Consider the following 20,196-nt stretch of genomic DNA (forward strand, 5'->3'; position numbering starts at 1 on the left):
AAACACCTATGAAAGGCTAAGAAATCCAGCTCAGAAAAGTCAAAAGTAGCAATCCACCCATCCCAAATCATAGGTTTCATAGAACACACGCCTATGAAAGACTATGAAATCCAGCTCAGAAAAGTCAAAAATAGCAAACTACATATCCCAAATCATCGGTTTCAGTCAACACACACCAATGAAAGACTAAGAAACATAGCTCAGAAAAGTCAAAAATAGCAAACTATTCATTCCAAACTATTGCTTTCAGACAACATTCACCTAAGAGATACTAGAAAACCTTAGCTCAGAAAAGCCTGAAATAGCAAACTATACATTCCAAATCATAATTTTCTGACAACGCATACCTATGAAAGGCTAAGAAATCCAGCTCAAAAAAGTCAAAATAGCAAACTAGACATCCCAAATCATAGGTTTCAGACACCACTCACCTATGAAAGGCTAGAAATCCAGCTCTGAAAAGTCAAAAAAATAGCAACTCACACACCCCAAATCATAAGTTTCACTCAACACACATCAACGAAAGGCTAAGAAACCTAGCTCATAAATGCCTGAAATATCAAACTACTCATCCCAAACTATTGGTTTCAGACAACATTCACCTAGGAAATACAAGGAAAACTTAGCTCAGAAAAGCCTGAAGTAGCAAACTAAACATCCCAAATCATAGGTTTCAGACAACACACATCAACGACAGGCGGGTGCTCGGGGAGAGCCTTTGTGGGTCTGTGGGTCCCTTGAGGATTGGTGGTCCTTTGGGAGCTCGGGGGGCCCTTGGGGGACGGGGGGAGGGGCTGGGGGGGCGGGGGTGGGCTTGGGGGGGGGGGGGGGGGCGTTGGGGGTGCCGGGTGGGCCTTTGGGTGCCTGGGGGACATTTGGGGACCAGGTGAGGGTCTTTGGGACCCCGTTGGTCCTTTGGGAGCTAGATGTGCCTTTGGGGGGCCCGGGGATGGCATTTGGGGGTCTGGGTGGGCCTTTGGGGCGCCGGTGGCCCTTTGGGAGCTTGGGGGGCCTTTGAGTGTCCGGGGGGACAGTTGGGAGCCTGGGGGACATTTGGGGCCTGGGGATGGCCTTTGGGGGTCTGGGTGGGCCTGGGGGGGCCGGGGGGCGGGCCTTGGGGCGGTGGGGGCGCTTTGAGGACCGGGGGCTTCCTTCGGGGGTGGGGTAGGAGGATTGGAACCCTTTGGGGTTGGGTTAGAGGACCTCACAACACTGTTCAAATGAAACTTGTGTATTATAACGACCACACTCAAATTCTCTTCTAAAATCTCGTCAAAAATCTTCTTTTAAAATGTCTCTCTCTGTTTCGCCAAAATAGTTCCATAACCTGTCTAAAACGGTTTCGCCCAAATAATCCCTAAACGTAAATTCAGCGTGTTCCTTTGTTATTGGCATCTCTGCGCTAACGCATTTCAAATTAATATGAAACCTTTTCGCGCGCTAAAACAATTCATCGCTAAGATGTTTCTTGCCTAATTGTTTCCATGGCCGTTGGTTATTAATATCCTTTGGAGTCCGACCAGTAGAACTATTCCCGAGGCAAAGACATTAATGACTTGGATCTATTCCTGGAGAAATGTTTCTAGGCGAAAATTTTTAAAGTCTGACAGATGATGTCATTGATTGATTGATCTGTCAAGAAAGGGGAAATTAATTTGTTGTTTCTAAGGGGACTTATTGATTCACGATAGGTGAATTGAGGTCGACAGCACAGGTGTCCTGACTCGTGACTACACCTCGTGGTTTATGGTTTTCTCAGTGAGAAAATTCCTGTTTTTTCAAATTGTCACTTACAAAAACCATAAAACATCCAAAACCATTCATGAAAAAAACCAAAAATGTGACAAAATTCCTGGTTTTTCAATTGGGAAAATTCCTGTTTTTCATTCTCACTGAGAAAACCATAAAACAGACATGAAATGCTGTTGACATCCATAAATGTGACAAAGTTCCTGTTTTTCAAATTCTCAATGACAAAAACCATAAAACATCCATAATTTGATGTTGACATCCGAGAAAAACATCAAATAAATCGAACAACACACATAACCATCCATGAAAACAACCATAAATGTGACAAAATTCCTGTTTTTCCAAGTGAGAAAATTCCTATTTTTTCATTCTCACTGAGAAAACCATAAACCACGTGGTTCTGTCTAGAGCTTTAGGGTCACCTCTACTTACAGAACCGTTGTGGTAAGCGCGGGGATCCAATTATAATATTTGGCGCCGCCAGGGGTTTTCCCCTCCAGTAAGTGGTGTAGCACCATTTTTGCACGAAGTGGTGACACCCGTACCTTAACACAAGAATACTGGTGGCTTACCGGTATAATACTGGTGGCAGTAAGAAAAGGAGCTATTAACAGCACTGATAGTAAAAGAATTCCGCATTTTCGAACAGATAAGTTAATTTAGCCTACAGAGTAGCCTATTGCGATTACATATAAACAGAAGAAAAAAAACCGAATCAATTAATAGAATTATGAAGGTCTATAATGGGCTGTTCCTTGTTAGACAAAAGTAAAAAAGAATAACGTGAAATTAATTGAGTTTGAGTTTACAGTGGGGAATCTCCGTATTGGAAAGTATTACAGGTTTTAAGAACAGACAAGAAAACGTTGAAAGTTGGGTTATTATTTGAGAGAATTGGCGCACTTAGATACAATCTACAGTGAGGAAGGTTATAAGATTATTGAAGACGGCAAATTAGGAGGATTTGTCAGTTTGGTGCGCACATTTGAGAAAGAAGGTGGGAGAAACCTGTCCTATTGAGTAATCGGCCTAAGAGGAGATTATATTTGGAGTACGAGCATCCAGGGAGGATACGTGATTTGTTTACAGGGTAGTTCCCCTGTTTGAGTTTAGTCCAGCTAATTCACTAGTGGAATATTTGCGTGGGTTTTCGTTTTAGTTTCTCGTCCAACCCCTGTTTATTCGTTTTTCGGATATATATTTCACTCGCGTAATATTGCTTGCTGCGAAAGAAGTCGTTATTCCCTAATGAAGTCTAGATATTCCGATTATTTGAAAAATTGTTGAACCTTATTACAAGGAGCTGATATAAACAAAAGTAATTGTGTATCATAACTTTTGCGTGTGCCAATTGTTGAACTTGCCAAGATTGACTAATTGATTAAGAGATAATATAATCGGGAAGGAATATACACGGTAAAATGAGGGGGTACGAAATAAACAAGGAAGAAACAATATATGAAAAAACAAGATAAATTCACCCCTCAGAGGCTGTGCCAAATGAAAGGGATTTGCAGCTTAGAGATAATACAGATATGGGACAAATGAATTCAGAAAATGAATTAGGAAGATATAATGACAGAAGGAATCAAAGTAGTCCGAATAGCAGGAGTAGCAGAAGCTCAAATTCCAGCAGGGGCTCACGAAAAAGTAGTCATGTAGATACGACACAACAAATATTAAATTTCATGAAGGAAGAGAGAATAGCCAGAGAACGAAAGAAAGAGGCTGATAGAATAGCCAGAGAACGAAAAAAGGAGAACGATAAAATAGCTAGAGAGAAAGAAGAAAGATATCACCAAGAGTTTAAAAGACCCATGAAAGGCCTAATAGAAGCGCGTTGGGGAATTCCAGAAAGTGAGATTTTATCACAACTAACTTCTAGGCTGTCAGATAGCCATAATAATTTGTCTAAGAATCAATCGCGAGAAAATGAAAATTACCAGACATTAAATGCTAAGACGGAAAAATATACAACTTCGTTAACTACGGGGGGAGGTGGACTGGCCCATAAAACAAATTGAAAGGCTGCACCGCCCTGTCGGAAAAACGAAATGCTTGATACACGTGTTCGAAATATTGATAATCAACAGAAATGGGACGCAGAAGTAAAAAGACAACATAATAGTGAAAATAAGACGCGCGAAAATGATTTTTCGGGAAAATTTCCAGAAAATGGAAAACTTGAGAACACTTTTAATGAGTATGAGACGCTAACAAGTACAGACCAAAATGAAACACTGGTTGTACCAGAGAACAATAAGACGAAATTTATTGTACGCACTTTTCCTCGGAAGCTTCAAGAAATTTTAGTACAATACGAAAAACCAAATGTCGGAGTTCAGTTCCCATTTGATAACGAAATATTTGTTTCTGTGGTAAAAATAAAGAGAAATAAAAGAGAAAAAAGACGCGAGGGGGAACTACAATAAGGAAAAGCAGTCAAAGATGATGGACATTGGAGTCCAATTCAGATTTCATGACGATTTATTTAATGCTCCTACAAAAGAAAAGAAAACTAAGAGGGAGAAAGGAGATGTTAAACGGAGCTACAATGAAGTAATACAGTAAAAGATGGTGGACACTGAAGTCCAAAATCAGATTTAACGCTGATTTATTATTTTGAGCGAATGACAAAACTGAGAAAAGTAGAGATTAAAAAGAAAAAATAAATGCAAAAAAAGAGACAAAATTTGGAGCTTCAGCCTGCAGTGGCGAAAAATAAAAAAATGTTGGACGGGCTGTGCCTTGATAACATAAATAATAGGGGGGACAAAGAGGTCCAAGACCCATGGGGAATAAAACAAGATGATTACAAAATAGAGATGAACGACCTACAACGGGTTAGGGTAAAGTAGGGAGATATTGAATGTCGAGTCGGATTGGAAAAACTTGGGAAGAAATCTGAGATTAGTACTATCAACTCAAAAGAGATTTCGATCCTTTATGAGGGGGAGGAATCCCTTAGGGAAGATCCCCTGCGAGAAGTCGCGAAAGATAGCCTTTTTCCTCAATGCACAACTGGCGGACAAGCTGTGATCCCTTGTTTTGCCTCTCTGATCTGGAGTCCTTGGGGGTTACTCTCTCCCAGTCACTTCAAATTTCACCCAAACCTTTGTCCAGTAACCCTATTCATAGTTTTACTCTTCATGGGAACCGACAATTATTTCCGGCAAATTGTATTCAGTGGGATATATATCCAAATTTCATCTTCAATTAGCATCAACGCATATTCTTCATTTGATTATCCCAGGGGAGGGAACCCAGAGGGAACTGATTAGTGATTCGCTCAAACTTTTAGCTGATTTCCCTATACTCTTATCGTTTTCACAGGCCTTTGCATTTTTAGCCTTAGATTATTTGGAATTATGCCAAGGGGCAATTACAGTTTAATTGAGATGTGAGGTTGTTTCCACAGATGGAAATTAAGAGGCTAGGGCAGCCAATTTTTCATGATGGCTGACATCATCAAATGTGCCAGAAACTGATTCTCTGCTCCTCTCAACTTTAAATTCGTGAGAGCGAGAAAATTTTTGTTTTGATTGTGCTGCGCACGATCATTTTCTACGAATCTTGGGGACTTTAACTTTCAAAACCTAATGCGGATGCTATACGATAGAGACCATGGTGGTTCTACGGTAAGGACGTATGGATGACGACGGATCCTGAACCAAGCGGTGGAAGTACAGGCACTGGTGGAAGAACGAAGAGAAGATATAAGTTTGGTGATTTGAAGTTAAGTGTTATATTTGTAAGGGTGGACCAGCGTGGCGCATGGGTGGTCATTTATCTTACGGAGGGAGGTGTTGGGGTTCCACCCCTGTTTCTTTTATTTTCAGATAAATGACCCACTTACTTTTCTGTAATTACAGTTGCCTATAAGATAATTTTCAATCGTAAGTTAAATTCGTCGTCAAGGCAACCATTTTGCAAGAGAAAGTAAATTGCTTGGAGTAAAATTCAGTATGAGTCATCGCATGGGCTTGCTAAAATTCAAGTCATTGATTCTGAAAGTATGTGTCGGGCAAATTCAATTGAGGGACCTGAGTCATTTGATTGGCCCGCGTCACACTGGGCCACACCCCAAGTCCCAAGATTCTGTTAGTGTGAAATAATATTTGGTAGTCTACATTTAGACCCCGTTTGGGGAAGCCTATTCTTTTTGTTATATGTGACCTTTGGAAGAATACACATAAGGTATTTTTTTCAACTGTGCACTAATTTTCCAGGAACCCAGACAGGGTAGGAACAGGGTCATTATTATATTGACAGGGGGGTTCGTTACCTCCAAGGAGATAGTTAGAGATTTTTAGTGGTGACCCGGGTCGGGTACACCCTTGGCCTTAAAGTGGCCATTTGACCGCTCGATCACGTTATCATACCCTGAGGCAGGGTATATTGTAAATTGGGTACTAGCACACCCTATAAGCGCGGGGATCCCATTATAATATTTGGCGCCGCCAGGGGTTTTCCCCTCCAGTAAGTGGTGTAGCACCGTTTTTGCACCAATAAGCGGTGACACCCGTACCTTACCACACGAATACTGGTGGCTTACCGGTATAATATTGGTGCCAGCGGTGGTAACCTCTCCAATACTGGTGGCATTGTGGCTTAGCAGTATAATACTAAGCTTCGACGTTCTCCTCGTCGTTATAGCTTTCAATTCTTGGAGAGTTTGAATCTGCTGTCCCTTAGGACGTTTCACACGCTGCAGTACAAGCTAAGCCGTTTTTAAGGCAGCTACATCACGTTAAGCTACATTCCAGTTGACAGGAGCACTTCACGATTTTCAGAAGCAGACGAGGGGCTGGTGGACGTCAGTAGTCAATGCATACAAGAAGTTATCTTTATTTTTCCAACCCCATTCCTCGGCTTTAAGTTCTGAATCAGGATCTCCACTCCATACCTGAGCTTGGTAGAAAACCCTGTAACTGTGGAAATTAGCCATATCAGAAGTTGGTGGTAACTGTTCTTGGTGGCCGAACGTGGTAGTAGTAGTCACCTTCTTTATCAAAACTTGCTTGGAGAGTTCATTCAGACTTCCCCCTTTGGTGAGCCATATATCATGAGCAGAGCGTCTCCTCCATCAACCTTTACTTCCTCCTTCGAAGCTGACTTCAGCATGAAAACTGCAGCTGATGTACGAAAATCGGCATCTGCCATTAGCTTCTTCAGAGCAAGACCTTTTCCTAGTCTGTAGATCCGTGAAGTAGAGTCAAAGCCTAAGATGGCGTGAGCAAAAAGAATCATGTGGCATGTCTCTTGGCCCAGCTTCTCTTTCAATTTATAGATTTTCCATATTTGGGGAGCTTTGTTCGACTTTGGCTCAGGTGCAGGGAATAGTCTCTTGCTTGATAGGTCACCAGGATAACACAATAGAATCAAAAGATCAGTATCATCTCCAATGACGACAGTTTCAAAATACCGGGAAGAACCAACAGCAGCTTGCACAATTGGGACATCTGCATCACCTGGTGCCTGGACTACGATGAAGCCCTTTGATCGGAGATAAACAGCCAACGCGCAGGTAAACCTGGCCTTGTTTTTCTTGCAGGAAAGAGTCATCCTTTTTTACCTTCAGCTGCATATCTGCTGTGAAGAAGATCTCACGGCCGGTTAAACAACTCCTCTTCGACTGGGCCATATCCTTTATGGTAGCTCCGCCATCGTACCCGTCAAACACAGTAGTGGCAGATGGATACTTTTGGGTCATGTAAGTAGCAGTAATTCGGAGTATCGTTAATTTTTGGCCCATGGAATTCTGTGCAGAAGAGCTCCACTGTCGATTATATGTTGATTGCCCCTGGGAATGGGAGTAGAGCGCTCCTCAAGATTGCAAGCCTGTGCTATAGCTTTGGGAAACTCTGGCTTGTTCGAAGACCAGAGCCTGCAAGAACTGTCAAAAAGTGATGCCGGGTAGGAACACAGTTCGTGTTGAAAGTACTCAGATTCCGTGAGATTTGTCCTCTTTGCTAGCGTGATAAACCTCTGAAAAAGGAGTTGGGGTCCAGTCTTTTGTAATCTCCACCTGGATTCTGCTTTGTAGTAATTTGAACTGCCTGTTGTTTTCGTCGAAATACAAAATCAGTGACCAGCTTTCCAGACATGGAGTCAATGATTTTTAGGCCTAAATGTCTAGCAGAATCAACGTTGGCAGATTCGTAGGGTGTCACACGGTTGGTGATGTTTCTTAGTTGAAGATCCCCATTAAATGGTGATCCTTTTTCCAAGAAATCGATAACGATCTAGGTGTCTTTACAGTCTCTTAGCTGCATCGGCTCGGATTTTTCCTTATGTTAATCACTAAATCCATGGAAAACCTTTGACATACCCTCCATCAGAAGATTTAATACAGAACAGACTGGTCGAGATAAAACCCATAAAGACCTTTGAGCCTGTCCTAACACTTCCATCGGTAAGACCATCAGCCGTTTTGAGACAACGCATGAGCTCTTGCTCAATGACAAGATCCGTGTCCAGTCCAGAATCTATCAGAACGTCTGATCACATGCATCCCATTCTCGAAGGCCTGATAAACGGTGAAGTGAAACTTGATCAACATTTGCGGGGAGACTTTTTTAGCTTGTTAGGTGGTGGATATGTCGAATGACATTTTCTTGTGTATAGATGGCAGGATATCAAGCACGGGGTTAACGTGAATCAATAAATGATAAATGGGGTAATTTTCAATTGTGACTTTTTAGGCTACGGCTCTATCCGAGAGATCACTTGGATAAAGCGTCAGACGAATCGTTGACACAATATATTGCCTATTTAGGTAACGAAAGTCGTGTAGCTGCCTTCTGTGCATTAACTGGTCTTCTAAGCGAACCAACCATAATTTACCAGCCCCCTTTTTTCCAACAATCGACAAATTGGTGGACAATAAGAGCTAAAAGACACATGTCCAATGAAAATAAAAAAGTGCATATTGATGAATCTGAAACGGGTTTTCTAGTAGATACTGCATCAGGTTAATTTGATTTTTGGGCTCAACTCCGCATTTTATGTCAGAATAGTTGCCTTCTGATAGCATGGTGAAAAAGAGGTCACAACAATGAAAAGGGTAAAACCACATATTGATGATTATGAAACTTTTTTCTGGTACATTGTACACCAGATTTACTTTCATTTTACATCGGGAAGGTACTTCATATACAGAAAAACGAACGTTTACCAACAGTTCATTTTTTTTGAAAAAAAAACTGAAAAAATCGACACGAAAAGCAAAATAAAAACTAGTTTTGCGTTGACCTAGAATGTGCATCTTTGGATATGTTGTAGGGCTTTTTTTCTCTACCACATGGTATAAAAATCATTTCTTTTGCTGTTTGTTTGGGGCCGACCCATATTTTTGGCTAGTTTTCCTGTACTACTTTCATATTTAAAAAAGCCCTAGCAAACACAGTGTTAAAAATCGTTTGTATTCTATAAACAGGAGTTTAAATAAGGTTTCAAAAATAGTTATATGAAAGTCAGTGCTCCCCTTCTAAATGAGTCACTTTCTGTGGCGGTTCACGAAATGGTTCCGTGGTCCTGTCAGGCTCTTGAAAAGAAGAAGAAAAACTCTACAGAAATAAAAACCTAAAAATCAGGTTTCTAAAAAGAAACTAAAAAACTGAAGAATAAAACTAAAAAAAAAACGTAAAAACAGTCGGTAAAAAGGGACAAATATATTTTTTAACCTGAGTGGAACTCTCGAGTTTTAACAAAATGAAGGCAAAAAATAATTCAATTTTGTCCAGAAAAGTTGAAAGTTTCACTTTTTCATTAAAAAAATAAGGAACTTTATTTATGAATGGTTTATAGTGCAATTTATCGCACTACAGTGGCATGCGCCATGACTCGTAGTGCCATTTATCATATAGTCCAATTTTACAGAGAATTTATTGTGTTTGAAAGTTTCATTCCCAGTCCTTTGTCTCTCTTCTTTTCCATAATACTTGGAATAGCAACATAATTGATTCATTTATAGTCGAAAGTGTTATTCGGGATGAGGAATATCACAGCCTGATTAAAACATTAGCCTTACCTAATACATTTTTGACCATTTGCACAACACACCAAAAAACTTAGTCAGACTGCATACATAATTATTTGTCCACTTTACAACAAGAACTGTTCAGCCAACATCTCTGGCTCTTCGATCTTTTTTACCAACAAGTTTCTTTTTTTGCAAATACAAGTTTAAAACCATTAAACGGTATATATATATATATATATATATATATATATATATATATATATATATATATATATATATATATATATATATATATATATATATATATATATATATATATATATATATATATATATATATATATATATATATATATATATATATATATATATATATATATATTTTTTTATATATATATATATATATATATATATATATATATATATATATATATATATATATATATATTTTTTTTTATATATATATATATATATATATATATATATATATATATATATATATATATATATATATATATATATATATATATATATATATATATATATATATATATATATATATATATATATATATATATATATATATATATATATATATATATATATATATATATATATTTTCTTTGGGACATAGGACTCCACAGTGAATACATACAACATTGAAGGGTCCCAGTGACTTGCAATAAACCCTTGTGTAGTTTACGGCATCTTTGTAGGTTTTTACTAGGTTTCGCACCACAGTTTGTCGACATCAAAGATTGCGATGTCTTTGTTCTTCCAACTTAATATTTCTTTCTTCTTCACATTCCTTTTTGACTCGTTCTGATTCTCACTGTCACTTGTTTTCTAACAGCACAATTCTTTGTTCTTCACTGTCACTTTGATATGTTCTGATACTCGCTTCTGGGTGTCTGCTAACCCTACAATTCTTTGTTCCTCACTTTTATTTTTGAAAAGTTCTGATTCCCGATGTTGCTTGTAATTCTCGCTGCAGCTTATCTTCTAACTACATGGGTTTTTTTTTTGTTCTCACTGCCGTATATCTTTTAAACACATATTTCCTTGTTCTTCATTTCCATTTATGATTCGTTCTGGTCCTCGTTGTTATATGTTTTTTAACCGCATATTTTTCTGTTCTTCACTTTCGTTTTGAATCGCTGTAATTCTCGCTGCCACTTATCTTTTAATCACATATTTCTTTGTCCTTCAATTTCATTTTTGACTCGTTACAATTTTCGTTTTAATCACTATTCTACATACATATTTCTTTGTTCTTCATTCTTATTGATAATTGTTTCAGACACTTTTTTTAATACCCTTTGCCTTAGCTGCTTGGATCGGTCTTGTTACTTTTAATGGTCAATGTTGTTCATTTTAAACCATACATTTACATTTCTCAGGTCGTTCTCTTGATCTTGTCTCATTTGATGATCCAGTTTGTTCATTTTGAGCTTATGTTTTTGTCCTCTTTTGTCCTTTTTTGTCCTCCTCTTGAGCTAACGCTTAATTATATTTTATTGTCCTTTAGATATTACGAAACTGATGAAAATGCTTTTTGAAATTTACATTGCCAAATATGAATGCACCAATTAACATATTTCTAAATTATGGTTTAAATTCCTTGCGTCTTCACTTTCAATCAATATAATTGCTAAACTATTTAGTCTATGCTGTTTCATTGTTGATATCAGATAGTTTTTTTTTGTCTTAGACTGGAAAATTACCTCTCTCCAGAAGCAACCCTTTCGAGAATTGTTAAGAATATTTCACAATTTCAATAAAAAACAATTATTCATTTTAAGAGCAGCGCGGGTCCTTTCAAACGCGGAGCTCGATTGGGCCCAATCACCTTTATCCAGCCTTGACCTAATTATATACATTATTAACTTCGTTTGAACAAACAATAGATGAAATAGAATCAAATAATTCTGATTTTACAAGCAACAAAATTAAATAGTTAATTATAATAAAGGACTTCGCGAAAAATTGTGTTCTAGCTTTCCCTGTTAACCAATGGACTTTCAAAAATGGTACTTAGATACAAATTTTAAAATGGAAAAGAGTACTGAATTTCCTGCATTCGTCCCTCTCCCGTCCAGAAAACTTATTTCTCACGAACATGGAAATGTATTGTCTTATACGTAGTTTCAGAAACGGATACACAGCCCAAGTCGGGCAAGGCCAAAAGAGGATTTTCATATTTACACCCATCCCCACTGATTTAAATTCTTAAAATATTATGTCACGATATGTCTTGAACTTGATGGAGAGGGGGGAAGGTTGGTTAAGGATGTGACTAAAGTGTTCGGAACAATCTTGCCAGGAGCTACAGTCCAGAACCATACACTTGGTGAAACTTGGTTTATAAATGATTAGCCACAATGTAACAAAATGTGTATGATAAGTTTTTTAATACCTCTTACCTAGTGGGCCATAATACGGATGCCTGGCAAAACGATTATACCATCCAGTAGAAAAATCTTCACTCTCGGGTGCAAGTGCTGCCATTTGTGATGAATTCATGAAATTGAATTTATCCCAAAGTATGTCAATTGGTGACAGAAATAGAGTATCGATATCAACATATATAACTGCATCAGTGTCGTTCATTGCACTCTGGAATATAAGCATTATTTTCATAAAAAGCTATTAATATTGGCTTATACTAGTAGTTGGGTTGAATGTCACTTTTTAAACATTTAAATTTTAACTATCACAGGAGAATCCCGTAAAAAATTATTTTCATAGAAAAGACAGCAGTATATTTTCAAGCCTCCTTGCATTAATAACATAGCATTAAATTATCATTATAAGGTTTTAGTTAGGTCAAAACTGACTGTCATTTTTTCATTATTATTGTTTGGGGTAATTTTTTATTATTAGTGGGAAGACGTACTAGTTTGTCAATCAGATATAAAGGTATATAATATTTTTCACACCGTCACCCGTCTTTAAGAGGAGAAGAACACTTGAGCAATTTTACATGGCTCTAATAAGGTACTTAAATCTAATAAGGTACTTAAAAAAAGAAAAGTCGAATTAGTCAAGCTACGAACGTAAACAAAAGTAAAACTGAACTACACTTCTCAAGCAAAATATTATAATCACATAGAGGGTCGGTAGTGATAGGTGGAAATTTTCTAAAGTACTGCATAAAATATGTCAGCACGTGCACAAGAGCAGCTAATGAGCCACGCTCTTTAAATCTAGAAACTTTGACAACATTTATTACAAAATCCTCTGGCGGTCAGGTGGCACACAGAACATTCTACCATCAGATTTTATTTTTGCCACATCAGCTTTAAACTTCTTTAAGAGTTTAGCTCTTTAATGATAATCTTGCAAAAACTCATAATTAGTATTTTCTTTTTATTAAAAACAAGGAAAATATAAAAATTAACAGCCGGACATGTTTTCTGTACAAAAAGAACAGAAAGCCATTTAATGGTTTTTTTAATTTTTTACTATTTTGCTTTTTTTAGCATGATGACACTGGGAGGCTGATACATATCGCTAGATCAGCGGAAGTTTCATTTACGTTCGTTGTTTTTTGTTGTTTTTTTTACGATGAATAATAAAAAATTAAATCTAGAATCAGTTCTCATCGCTTCAACCCACACTTTCTTAGTTTTTCATTGACCACAAATGAGCTGAACAAACATTATATAGGGACTTAATTCCATATTTACTTACAGGAAGGAACAACCTTTGGGCTGCACAAGGTTTAAATAATTTTTTCCATTCATTTTCGGATTCGGCTGGAAAACTTAGCGCCTGAACCACAAATGTCCAATGTTGATCAAATGAGTCTCGCCAGGTATGCAACTTAAAAAGAAGAACCTTGAAATCAAAAAAAAAATTCTTTTTTTTACAAATGATTAGAGTATTTTAGGATTAGTGTTCCATGTTATTCACAAAATACTCCAAATATGCAAAAATTAGAAACACTTGATCCATTTTCCTTGACTCAGTTTGAATAATTTTCATTTGAATCTGCAATATACTTACAAATATTTCACGGTAATTTTTTTTACAAATCTTTTCCTTGTTGAAAATATTATATAGGCTATTTATTAAAGCCAATCTTAAACACATTTTCTTATAGAACTAAAAATGCCAATTTCTTCAATAATGGAGACTCGGATTTCTTTTGGAGTTTTGGGGACTGCTAAAAAAGCTACCAGATTCGTTACTTTTTCCACAACATTACTCACAATACAAAGGAAAAAAAGAGAAAAAAGACAAAAACTACGGCATTGGACTTTACAGTCCCTAAAGTCGGGGCTGATCTCCGTTTCATGGCCCTTCAGTCATTACTCACAATGGAACAATGGAGACTGACTAGTTCTAGAAAATGTGTGTTTCAAATTTACAAAATAGCCGAAAAAAGATTAACTTTACCGAAGTTCATTGCATCGTGTACTTTAACAAGAACTGATCTGAAATCAATATTGAACTAATTCTCTGAGGCAGGGTGAAATCATGCCACTGGCAGGTGATATACTTCATCAGGCTGAAGTAATTTACAAGACAGGATGTTGTATATACAAGAAATTAAATGTAACAAAAATTTTTACCTTCCCAAATATGTTGCAAAAAAGTTAAAAGCAAGAACAAAAAAATATTATTACTTGCAATCCAAACAAACTATGTCTAATTCACACTAGTTATGGAAAAAAAAATCTTAAATAATCCAAGAAATAAACTATAAAGTTAGTGTCAACATAACAAAGGAAAAAATGAAGTGTAAAAAAAATTAAAAAAAAATTATACCAAAAATACTTAGTTTTATTAAAGAATAAAAGGGTCTTGACCCAAAGAGTTTTTTTTCATACTGTCAATACACAAGGACCTTATTTTAGAACTTTCATAGTTTAGTGGGCCTATTTTTAAAAAGTACTCATATTTTCAACAATCCGCCAAGGACCAGGAAAAGTTTAATAACGCACGTTCTATTTTGATCCTAGGCATTAGTATCAATCCATTCTTAGGAGAGGATATAGCATGATTAATGGAGGTCAAATACTAAATGGTAAAAACAATCATTACCTCACTTCAACAAAAAGATTAAGAACAATACATCTGATTGAGATCATGGTTGCAGCAGTAGGTAAAACCTAGTAAAAAGCAGACCACAGCCTATAGTAGCCAAAAGCCTAAAAAGAATTTTGAAAAAAATGCCTAGTGATAAAAATTGCCTTTTATAGCTGATTCAGCAATGATAACTATTAGTTTGATTATGTAATAGTATATTTGAAAGCAAAGTTATAGGAATTTAAAAAAAACTGAAAACCCTAAAAAATGGCATCAGAACAAATTGAAAAGTACAACATTGGAACTACCTTTGTCTAAGAACCCATAAAAGAAAATCACTGCTCCCAACCTTGAAAAACAAGGAAAGTTACTTTTTGTATGGAAAGCAGGGATGTACCCATTTTTTCTTAACTCTGGTGGGGCACTGGAACGTAAAAAAAAGCCATTTAAGGGCCGATTTGATAGTTAATTTATATTTATGTATACATAGGCACGGCGATATGTCTTTCATAATGACAAAAGACAAGCCAAGGCAAAAGAAGACGTTTTTGTCCCACCACCTGAACAATTAAAAGAAACAAAGGTGGTTGTCAATGCCTTCCATACTTTAAAGACTATGGAGAGCTTTCTAAATTAGTCTTTTTCTTTCTTGGGCTATTTAAGAATCTTTTTGGTCCTATTCCTGTTTTGTTGCATTAGTTTTGTGTTTTCAGCAAAACGCTAGTTTTTCAACATTCTAAAAACATAGGAAAATCTCCAGAGCCAAGTTATTCGAAAAAGATGTTGCATAAACTACAGAGTAGTAATTTCTGTTTGTTTGAAGTTTCAAATTTGCTATTTACTTTCATCATAAAAACCTGTTTCTTTCTTAAATTAATACATAAATACACCTAGGTCCAATATTTAGGAGGGTATAAAGTTTTTATTCATAGACGACAAGATGGGGGTCTACATCCAATAAGTACGTTTTAGAACCAGATGTTCCTGAGGTTCAGAAGTCATTGAAGATATCTCCCTACCCTCCCTCTATGTGCAAATATGTCAAAACTGTATGTTTGTATATATAAATTAATGTAACCTTATCTTCAAGCGGTTTTTTCACTTCATTTTCAGCAAATATGTGCACCTTCAATGGAGATCTGGCAAATAGTAGAGCTGATTTTATACAAGTCGTAGCCTGCTTTAGTCTATCTCCACAAACAACCAGTACCAAGTGAATGACAGACTTGGTTTCATTCCCACTGAAAACCAAAGAGTATTAATATACTACTGCAAAATACAATTGTGTCTAGCATTAGAACTAGTTTTTCCTCCCAACATTATCCAACTGGAATTTGAAAATGCTTTCCTTTTTTTCTTCTTAAAACATACATTTAGTAGGCAAGCAGTAAAGAGGAGTTCTGGGTCTGGGGATTTCTTTTCATTTCCACTGAGAAGTAAAGAACAACAACAAATTACCTGAATATACACGTTTCCAACATTAGAGCCAGTTTTTTCTCCCTGCATTTTCCAGCCGGAATTTGCAAGTGAGGTCTTTCAACCTTACTACTACTACTAACAACTCACTGCAGCATCAAGCCATCTCAGGCCAACACGGCTAGAAATGCACCTCCTCCATCCCAATCAATCCGAAGCCTCCCTCTTTAAACCCTCTCCAGAAGTTCTTATTTCCCTTCAAGATTTCCTTACAATATCCTCCCACCCCATTTGGGGCAAACTTACTTTTTGTTTTGCTCTAGACAGTTGGTTGACAAGGACAATCTTTCATCCTTTATCTGTAGACCGTGTCTTAGCCATCTCAACTTTTCTGTCATTAACCCCTAGATAGTGGGATTAAACCACCTTTTTTGTACAGCTTACATTTTGAAATACAGTCAGTCAGTTGGATAGCCAAAGTAATTCATAGGCAATTTTTTTCGGAAAACATCTAGCAAATCCTCCTCAATTTTTTAAGCACCCACGCTTCAGAACTATACTTGATCAGTGTAGCTTCATCACTGTACCTCCCAATACTCTAATCTTGATTTGGAGGATTATCTTCCTATTCTTCCAAACTTTTTTCAACTGAAAAAAACACCATGAGCCTTGGCTATTCTACTTTTAACATCTTCACTGCAACCATCATCATTACTGATAATACTACTAGGTAAGTAAAGGTGTCCACTTGAACAATCCTTTTGTTATCCATATCACCTCTTCAACTTCATTTATTCCTAGTCTTGGTGAATTAGTCTTATCAACATTCAGTCTCGAACTAGATTTCAAATCGTAAATATCTGTGTGAAATATCTGACCTGGATTGTTTGAAAATATAATTAATTCAGTGATTGCGAAAGTGTCTAGTAGAGGATTAAGTCACAAGTGACTTTCCGTTCTTTGGATAATAATTATAGCATTGGCGGACGTGATTATTGCAAGACATTGTTGGAAAGCGGGGGATTTAATTGCCCCCCCCCTTGCGAGTAAGTTTTCGTTTCCTGCTCTTAATTTTTAACATATTATTTTTGGAAGAGGTCGAATGATAATTTTGGAAATGGCTGAATCAACCGGGGTCGCAGCAATCCTTGAAAAATTATCGCAAATGGATGCTAAACTAATCAGATTCAAGATGTTGCCAATAGCGTTTCTGCGATCGAATCGGAATTAGCGGCCCTCAAAACTGAGCCAGGCAAACAGGATGATGCAGTAAGATCCGAAATCAACCAGCCGCGGAACCTACTATTTGAAGAAAAGAAAAGGTCGGAGCAACTTGAAAGAGAAATTAAACAGCAAAATCTGATCATTTCTAATTTGAAGTTAGTAAACCCACCTCCAAGTAGTCTAGTAGAAGAAGTTATGGCGGCAATAAACCGCTATTTACCCCAGCTTAGTTTGACCAGGCGTGCTTTGAAGGATGTGTTTCACTTGGGAAAAAGTAAACCAGGTGCGGTGCGCCCTATTTTGGTGAAATTTAATAATCGGAAACTTCGCGACATAGTCCTACGTAGGGGCCGGCTTTTAAAAAAGTTTGATATTTCAGTAGCCCCGGATTATACCTATTTGGAACGTAAATCTCGCCAAGAGCTTAAACCAATGCTGAATGAGGCTTTGTCGCGTGAACAAGACGCCAAATTAAGAGGAACACGCCTTTTGATTGAAGGCCAAACATTTTATTATAACCAAGTCACAGACAGGGTGGAAATGTTGGCTGCTAAACCCAGTACTGGGCCCAGATCGCAGACTCAGCAAGTTAGCCTCCAATCCCCGGGAATTCAAAATACTCAAACTGTAAATTTCAGCGTGGCCTGACCAAAAGCACAAAATGGTTACTCGTGGGAAAGCAAAGAGGAGATTAGAAACCATCATTAGTCCTGAAGATGCCATAAAACCGGAAATCGATGTGTCCGTAAAAACAGCACGACTGAGAGCTGCAGTGAAGCTGCACCAGCCGACAAGTCGAATGGTTTGAATTCACCCCCAAAAGAACGGGCTGGTGACTCCTCTGAGAATATGAGTGACGAGAACGAGGGTTAAGGCCAGTGTGGCCATATACCTTTGTCTGTTTATCGCGAACTTAGGATTGGGTGCTGGAACATTCAAGGTTTCGAAGAAAAAAAAAACATCATTAGCATTATTGAGGGACCTAGATATATTTTGTGCGGTTGAGTCTTGGCATAATTGTGAAGATGATCTGCAGTGCCCCCCTTTAAATAATTATTCCTTTTATGCACTGAATAAAAAAGTTTCTAAGAATAATCGGTATTATGGTGGTGTGGTTATATATTTTAGCCAAACGTCATTCTCTTCTGCAGTGAGACTTGCGACCCAATCAGAGAACATAGTGTAGGGTAGATTTAACTGTGAGAGTACTTTTTTAATTGTAGGTTCTGTATATCTAGCACCACAAAATAGTTCGTACTCGTCTGAAGACACGTGGACTATACTAAATGAAGAAACGCGATTGATACAACAGAAGTTTCCGGTGGACCGTCTGGTTGTAGTAGGAGATTTTAATGCCTATACTTCGAATGTATTAGAGACAACTTTTGAATTTTTTTCAGATGATAATGCTGAGGTCTTTCCTGTGGTCTTTGGGATGCCACGGAGCAGTGACGATCAGTCTAGAAGAATGAATATTTGGGGGAGAAATTTATTGGCATACTGCGAGGAGAATGGCTTAGCAATTTGTAATGGAAGATTTGGTAAAGACAGAGGTAGAGGTGAGTACACATGCTTTTCCGGGCCAAACCCCAGTGTTATTGATTACGCGTTGGTGGGTGTGGAGTTCGCTGCCTGTGTTGTTGATTTTGAGGTTCTTCACGTGCTGGGTTCGGATCATTTCCCTATAAAACTTTCTCTCCAACTTTCTAGGATGTTTAATATTCCTTCTCTCCCTCATTCTAGCCGTATATCCCGTGCTCAAGCTCTAAGGCGTTTACGACAAGATTGGACTGATGAAGAAACAAAAACGCTGAAAGATAGGTTTTGCTCGGAAGAGATTTTGGATAAGTTAAAGCTTTTATGTGAACTCTCTTCGGACCCTGAAATAATTACTGGCTGCCTGTCACAACTCCTCCATGAAGAGGCTGCTCGGATCCTGAAATGAAAGCCGCCGAAAATAGGTCCTTTTGATAATGATTGCAAACATAGTAAGTTGTGCCTATTTAGCTTATTAAATAAGATAAAAAATGCCAATGGCCCAGAGCAGCGACAAGAAGCCCTATCAACATTTAGATTAGCTAGAAAAGAACACAAGGCTTTAGTAACGAGGAAGAAAGCATTATATGAAATTAAAGAGCAAGATTTTCAAGTTTATAGATCGTCCAGTATGAGGGAATTCTGGAAGTATTTACGTGGGCCACATGACCAATCAAAAATGATCCCAGAAGTTAACTCTTGGTCGACTTATTTTGAAGACCTGGAGAATCATAGAAACTCAGCTGGCTAAAGCTTTTATGTGAACTCTCTTCGGACCCTGAAATAATTACTGGCTGCCTGTCACAACTCCTCCATGAAGAGGCTGCTCGGATCCTGAAATGAAAGCCGCCGAAAATAGGTCCTTTTGATAATGATTGCAAACATAGTAAGTTGTGCCTATTTAGCTTATTAAATAAGATAAAAAATGCCAATGGCCCAGAGCAGCGACAAGAAGCCCTATCAACATTTAGATTAGCTAGAAAAGAACACAAGGCTTTAGTAACGAGGAAGAAAGCATTATATGAAATTAAAGAGCAAGATTTTCAAGTTTATAGATCGTCCAGTATGAGGGAATTCTGGAAGTATTTACGTGGGCCACATGACCAATCAAAAATGATCCCAGAAGTTAACTCTTGGTCGACTTATTTTGAAGACCTGGAGAATCATAGAAACTCAGCTGGCTAAAGCTTTTATGTGAACTCTCTTCGGACCCTGAAATAATTACTGGCTGCCTGTCACAACTCCTCCATG

General features: G+C 37.6%; 1 protein-coding gene across 1 annotated transcript; it reads right to left on the minus strand.

The window, feature by feature from the left end:
• Positions 1-7,724: 7,724 nt before the first annotated feature.
• On the minus strand, positions 7,725-16,027 carry LOC148953845 (glucoside xylosyltransferase 1-like; the record flags this gene model as incomplete). Its single annotated transcript, XM_089085929.1, has 4 exons — positions 7,725-7,972; positions 12,159-12,351; positions 13,429-13,560; positions 15,848-16,027. Coding segments are annotated over 4 exons (753 nt in total), but the record flags the coding sequence as incomplete, so codon positions are not given.
• Between the last annotated feature and the right edge of the window lie 4,169 nt (positions 16,028-20,196).

This window comes from Artemia sp. Qi Xiang Cuo, chromosome 3 (assembly GCF_049724085.1).
Source record: "Artemia sp. Qi Xiang Cuo chromosome 3, ASM4972408v1, whole genome shotgun sequence".
Classification (NCBI taxonomy): domain Eukaryota; kingdom Metazoa; phylum Arthropoda; class Branchiopoda; order Anostraca; family Artemiidae; genus Artemia; species Artemia sp. Qi Xiang Cuo.